Source organism: Eublepharis macularius, chromosome 12, assembly GCF_028583425.1.
Source record: "Eublepharis macularius isolate TG4126 chromosome 12, MPM_Emac_v1.0, whole genome shotgun sequence".
NCBI classification, from domain to species: domain Eukaryota; kingdom Metazoa; phylum Chordata; class Lepidosauria; order Squamata; family Eublepharidae; genus Eublepharis; species Eublepharis macularius.
The window spans coordinates 55674186-55681333 of NC_072801.1; the positions used below are offsets into that span (position 1 = coordinate 55674186).

At 38.8% G+C, this 7148-nt stretch overlaps 1 protein-coding gene across 1 annotated transcript; it reads right to left on the reverse strand.

Moving 5' to 3' along the window:
• Positions 1–1438: 1438 nt before the first annotated feature.
• Positions 1439–6930, reverse strand: LOC129339456 (vomeronasal type-2 receptor 26-like). The gene is made up of 5 exons (XM_054994036.1): positions 6710–6930; positions 5571–5862; positions 3228–3455; positions 2872–2998; positions 1439–2349 (listed from the first exon to the last, which is right to left on the reverse strand). Exons 1-5 carry the CDS (start codon positions 6928–6930, stop codon positions 1439–1441), a joined length of 1779 nt encoding a protein of 592 aa, XP_054850011.1.
• Between the last annotated feature and the right edge of the window lie 218 nt (positions 6931–7148).

Here is a 7148-nt window from a genome sequence, read left to right on the forward strand (position 1 = left end):
TCTTACAGCACAGACAGGAGTATAATCAGTGTCCAATGCATCTCTTTGAACCATTTCCTTACAGTACAACCCTCCTACCTGAGTAAAAAAAGCCCACCAGAATAATTCAGTTTTGCACAGTTTGTGAAAAACCGGGACAGAGGGAGCTTTTCTGACCTCTGATAGTTGGTCATGCCATAATGTGGGGACCACAATAGAGAATACACATGTACAAGGTAAGTAGTTGATTTTTCCCATGTGTAGAGTGGTACCTGCAGAATGTCCTGTACAGATGAATAAAGCAGAGGGAGAGAAGTGGTCCCACAGACACAAGGAACCAAGGACTTGAAGGGCTTTGTATGTAATAGCCAATAGCTTCAACTGAGGCCAGTAACTGATGGGCAGCCAATGGAATGACTGCAGAATGGGAGGAATATGCATGCCCCACCAAGCTACCAATAATAACCTATCTGCAGCATTCTGCACCAAGAGAAGTCTCTGAGTTGACTTCAAGGGGAGATTTATGTTGTGCATATTACAGTAATCTACTCTTGATGTTACCCTGACATGGATCCAAGTGGCCAGATTTACCAAATCACTGTAGAGGGCCATCTTCTAGGCTAGCCTGAGTTGGAAGAAGGCCTTTTTTGCAGCATCATTAACTTGTTTCTCTAGCAGCAATGCTGGATCTAGTATAACCCCTAGGCTCTTAACCAAGTTAACAAGGGTCAACTGAACCCCATTGAAAGTGGGAAGCACAGTGTCCTTCAGAATCTCTGCCTTCCTAACCAGCATCACTTTCAACTTGTTTGGGTTCAGTTTCAGTTTGTTTGCTTTCAGTCATTTGACCACAGCTCTCAGACAGAAATTCAAAACCTTGTGATGCAGCATTTTGCTGGTTGGAATCTCATTACTGCCAATAAGCTCACCAGGTGGCCTTGCGTAAAGCACCTGTCTCAGATTCAGGTCATTATCTTACTTCCAGAATGTTTATTGCATGCAGCCAAAGGCCATCACAATCAAGCAAAACACCGAAGCAAAATATAAACACCAAACAATAAAATGATGATGTTAAAATATATATAAGGATACATTAAAACATGAGTACCTTCATTATACATAAGAGAAGGAGTCTTAACAGCTGTATTCTGGGGATACTAACATTGACATTGTTTACCACTCTGACTAAGCTGTACAGAATCGTGGTATGCAAGTGAAATATTATTATTGTTATTATTATTATTATTACAGCATCACCAGAGAATATAAATAGCAAGATATAGAGCTGGGTGTCATCTCTCATCTGCATATAGACAACCCATTCCATAGCTACAAATGATTTATCCTAAGGGCTTTACATAGAGGTTGAATAACATGGAGGATAAGATTGCATCCTGTGGATCCGAACCAGACAATTTCCACAAAGTAGGATGATCCAGAGCAAATTTTTTTTTAAAAATTATGTCTTGTTATTATTTCTCTTTATTAACTGCTCCTTACTGTTCAGCTCTGGCCGCATAATAATGATGTAGCATTTAGGGGAAAAAATGCAGCCCAGTAAGCCAGCGCTGGAGGACAAGATGGAGAAGATCTCCACAGCCACCATGAATTTTCCTTTTGTGCTCAGATAGGTTGGAATAAAGCACAGCCATACACTACAAAAAACCGACATGCTGAAAGTGATAAACTTGGCTTCGTTGAAACTGTCAGGCAACTTCCTGGCAAGAAAAGCCACTATGAAGCTGACAATGGCCAGGAAGCCCATAAAGCCCAGGATAATGTAAAACATGGTAGCTGAACCCTCATTACAGTCCAGTATGATTTCCCCATTCACTGAATGCATGTCTGTATCTGGGAATGGAGGGGAAGTACTTAACCAAATAATACAAATACATGACTGAATGAAAGTGCAGGAAAGGATAATAGAATTTGCCGTTCTTCTCCCAATCCATTTCCTCACCCTGGAGCCTGGTCTGGTAGCCATGAATACCAGAACCACTGTGATGGTTTTGGCCAATACACTTGAAATAGCCACAGAGAAGACGATTCCAAAAGCAATTTGTCGGAGAAGGCAAGTCATTCTTCTAGGCTGTCCAATGAACAGAAATGAGCAGAGAAAGCACAAGAGGAGAGAGATAAGGAGAACATAGGTAATGTTCCTGTTGTTGGCTTTGACTATGGGTGTCTCCTGGTGTTGTATGAAGGCTCCAAGCACCAAAACTGTGATCAGGGAGAAAGAAATAGCCAAAACTGCCACGATGATCCCTAAAGGTTCTTTGAAAGAGAGGTAGCTTATAATCTTGGGAATGCAATTACTTTGGTCCTTGGTTGGATGCTGATCTTCCGGGCATTTTAAACAGGAATCCATATCTTGGGGAAAAAAGGAAATAAAATTATATATTTTAGGATAGTTAGTTACCACAGCCCAGGGGAAGAAATCTCAACAAGAAGGCTGCTTATGTGATCTTACTATATACTATAGACAGAGTTTCCAACTGTGAACTTTTGGTTAGATCTTTGGCCAGACCTTTATCTTGTCTCTATTTCCAACTCTAATATGATAATCATATTAGTAAATGATTATAAAATGCCTTAGTGAAAATTACACAAGTAATTTATTTACATAACTTTGATTTCCTGAAAAATTATTTAGTAAACGCTAAACATTGCAGTATTATAAAGACTTCTTTGAATTTCTGATTGCATTGCCTTATGAAGGTAATGCAACCCATATTTGTGGAAAAAGTCTTGGGTGAGACTATTACATTTCACTATATATCAACTTCAGCCCTCCCTCCAAATGCCTATAGCTCACATTAGTGAGCCATTACTTTTCCTGAATATGATCCGATATGGAAAATTGTTCATATCCCTGTGCAATGCATTTCTTACCTTTTTGTTGGGAGATCATCCCTCCAGGACAGGAAACACAATCATAGCAGCAAAATTTCTTTCCCTCCTTCTTCTTCTTGCTGTAGCCAGGGTGGCAGGGGTCATTGCATGCAGAAGTGGGCTGCACCTGTCCGTAAACAGAGAGGTGGATTACACCCACAGCACAAAATGAAGATACAAGGCACCAACATATTGGTTAAATTGGGTTTTAATTAATGACTTAAATACTGAATAACTTTAATACTGAGTGATTTTAAAAAAACTATCTGACACAATTCAACTACTAGGACAATGTCAAATTCTGGAATTTCAGCATGGAGTTTTCTCAGATTGTTATATATGTTTTACTGTATTACCTGATTAAAGCTTCTGTGCCATATGATTTGATCATCATTCAGGATTAACTCTTGGCCTTGAGGTGCCCGAGGATCCAGCCTTCCGACCTTTACTCTCACATAAGAGCCATTTGGGAAAGTGACCCAGTTGGTAACATCAAAACCTGTAAGTATTTCTCCTGTTTTATCCAAACAAACAGTGTCACCCACACTGTTGTTGAACGAGATGCCTAATAGGAAGGGGTGAAGCTAGGTTGCAAGATAAATGAAAGAACAAGACAGCAGGTCTGTGAACTCTTTCTAGCAACCCTTGTTTTTTCAAGATCTAAATTATTTTAGTTTTATACTATTTATGTTAAGTGGGCTGGCTGCCTCCTTTGACCCCTGATATGTGGCAAAAACGTAGACAAGAAAAACCAATATTTAAACAAATGCTTGGCATCCAAATGCATTCACAAAGCGGAGTAACCATCATGTTTTGATGCAATGGTTGGAAGTGGATGTATGAAGGACAAACTGCTGTGTTTGGTTAAAAATCTCTCAATATCTGCATATATGTTTATATGTCAAACTGTTTTGTGTGTTTTACGTGTGTGGATTGTAGCGGCCTTTGGCCACAAACAATAAACCTACCTTCTACCTTCTACCTTGTGTTTTACGTAATTCTTTTAACCAATTCATGCAACAGATGAAGTCCTTCCTGGAAAATTGAAATCAGTTCATAAGTAGCCATGCTCTAATCATATCCTGCAATAGCCTCTATGTGGGCATGCTTCTCAAGACTATTGGAAAACAATGGTTGGCTCAAATTCAAGCCACTTTTTCTGATTACCAAAGATTCTACAGTCAGGAAAGATAATTAGCTATTTGAGTTTTGCTTTGACTCATTTGGTTACTGCATTGATATGTTTTTTAATTATAAATTTAATTCTTAAATAAAGTCCATCTGTGTTATCATTTTATCCTATCGCTCAGCTATGTAAAATCTGAAGCCTTCCTCCAGCTAAAAAGAGTCTTTCTTCCATTTAAATAGCCTGCCTTCCAATGTAAGACCCATTTAGGATAGATGAAGACTTCTTAGCCTCCTTAAAACTTACTCCAGTCTTTATTAGGAAAGACTAGATTATTTTTGATTTTATGCAAGAGAGGTGGAGCTATGATTATATCCATTTTCACAATTGTCCAGACGTATTACAGGATTTCATATCCGAATCAAATTCACATTTAACACAACTCACACACAATCACAAGGGTTTTGAACCAATTACATAACAAATGCAGGCTGCATCAAATGCTGTTGTGGATGTCCAATTCTAGCTTTATATTTTCTTCATGATTGGAAAGACACATATCTGTCTATGAATGAGGAGCTTGCCTGCTTTACAAACCAAATTTTTTTGTAGTGAAGTAATTACCTGCCAGGGATGCACATTGTGAATTGCCTGCCTCTCTCCTAATCTTCTATATTTGGATCTGGACATGTACATAGCATGCAAAGCATGTGCCACAGCATAGACAGCATTGTAGACATTATAGCTGTGGCCAGTCATGTTCATTTCAAACAAAACAGCAGGCAGGCTCTCTAGCTTCTCCTCTCCTGTGCAGGGTTCCTTGCTCTCCTCTTTCTGATAGGAAGATTTCAATGAACAGTTGAATGCCTGTTCCCAGAATTCTTGGATAAAACCATCTCCTTTTGCCCAGGAAGGTCTTATATTCTGAAGGAACTGTTGGAAACCAGGAGGCTGACTCGAGTGAACTGTGAAAGACAAGGCACCATGGAAGGTTTGTATATCCCAGGAAGTTTGAGTGGACAGTGATTCAAAATTCCATTGAAACGTAACAACCCACACTTTCCCTAGAGATGGTAATGAAGCCATTTCTGCTGCAAAGAGCAACATTCTCAGAATATGCAGAGCTGGAGGCTCTCCATATACAAAATATACATTGGCTTTGCTCTCCATGAGAACCGGATATTGTTCTTGCAGCCTTAATAACAGCATTAGTGTTTCATCTTGGTAAGTCCTTTTTGGTGTTTTTAGTATGAAGGAATAACAGATCATGTTCCGTGAAAGCAAAGGAATCACGCTCTGCAAAAACCTTTCCCCGTTGTCATCATCCATAGCCACAAGGCCGATCCATGTCCATCCAAATTGGTGAAATAAATGGACAGCTCCTATGTATTCATAGGCTTCATTTGGAACCATCTGATACATAGAAGGGAATACTATTTTGTCGCCCTGCACTGAGGAAAGTGATGCAAATGTAAACTGAAAGAAAATGGAAAGAGTTTTCAGGTGAGTGGCAACAGAAAATTCACTAGTATTCTAATTGTGGAATCTCCATACCCTCTTTTAGATGGTCTACCTGTGGAATGTCGTATATGTCTAATATGGTGGCCACATTAGCAGTTGTTTCAAAGCAGAATCCTCCAATAACTGATATAAGACTGTTTTGGGTCTCACACTTGAAATTGGGAAGAAACCTATGCTGTGTAGAGAGAACGCTCAGGGTGGCCTTATAGTTCATCTTTCCAAAGAAGTAGCCACAGAGGACATGGGAACCCAAAGTGATGTTTGGTAAGATGTTTGGATTTTCATTAATCTCATTTATAGCAAATGCCAAAGCCAAGAGATATTGGTAGTGCTTTGGTACTGAACTGCAATAAGAATGAGAGGTAATTTATTTCAAATCATAATTTCTGAAAGGGTTACTTGGCTTTCATTTTGCAAAACAGGACAGTAGACTGTTTGGTTTTATTCCTCTTGCCACTGCGTTATATATGCATACAATTCTGCAATTAAGTACTTCTTAACTGTATCTTCCAAGTTTATATAACAATGTAGAGATGAGTCTTTCTGAGAAAGAATAAACAGACTCTTCTTGAATTGCTAAGTAGAAGGACCAGCTTTGAACATACACATACTTGTGTTTGTCATCCACACATATACACACATGCAGTAACAGATCAATTAAGGATTATAGTTGACTCAGAAAATGAAAATGTGTATAATGGGTCTTTAAGTATATTTTTATGCTTCACTCAATCTTGAGCAAATTTCCCCAAGGTCTGCTTTATAATGCAAATATTCAGAGGTGCATCATTCCCTATTACATAAGGAATATCCCATGTTCAATTCCATTTCCAGTTAAAGAGACTGAGTAGTTGGTAGTGCAGAAGTCCTCTATCTGAGATGTTGGAAAATAGCTGCCAATCCCTTATTTGATTGATGGAAAATTCAGGTGCATCAAAAATTAAAGATATTATTCAACATGAGATTCTGCTGCACAAGTTTCATAGAACTACATAGAATGCAAAAACTGTTGAATTTGTATAAGAAAAATGTCCCCATGAATCACACCCAATAATATATTAAACACCCCAAATTAACAAACCTTCATGTCTCCCAGAATACAACTTTTCACACTAAAAATTTAGGAAGCATGACTGAATTCCTTTATTACTTACAATCACTTAATGTAACAAAAAGAAGATAATTTCTTACATAGGTTCATCAGTCAACTGCCGCTTGGGTTGTTCTGTGAAGGAGGAAGTGCTGTGAAAGAAGAAAATATGAGAGGCAATCCCACCAATGACCAGGTCACCTGGTTGATAAAACTTGTGAGGAATGGGTAGAGGATCTTCAGGTACAGTAAAATTCATTGAATGTTTGTTGCAGACAGTATGGCACAACAGCAGAAGTATCAACCCCACTACCAGCTCCATACTGATAACAAAATTCCCCTTCCACGTGGAGATTCCTATGTTTCCATCTGCAGTATTTTTTTTGGCTTGCATCTGCTTTGATACAGGTGTCCTTGGAAACAGTTACCTCCCTTGGTATGCTGAGAAAAAGCTTGACTTACAAAGACATCACTCTCCCTGTGAAGCAGTCTTCTGCTTAATATTGGTTCCTTTTGTTGCTATTCCTCCTTCACAATCAC

Excerpts from the sequence above, each read along its gene's own strand:
- LOC129339456 (XM_054994036.1), bottom strand. The coding sequence starts at position 6,930 with ATGGAGCTGGTAGTGGGGTTGATACTTCTGCTGTTGTGCCATACTGTC. Across the intron at positions 5,863-6,709 it reads CAGTTGACTGATGAACCTAT|TTCAGTACCAAAGCACTACC; the intron begins GTAAGAAATTAT and ends TTCTTATTGCAG. Across the intron at positions 3,456-5,570 it reads ACATATACGACATTCCACAG|CTTCACCCCTTCCTATTAGG; the intron begins GTAGACCATCTA and ends CTTGCAACCTAG.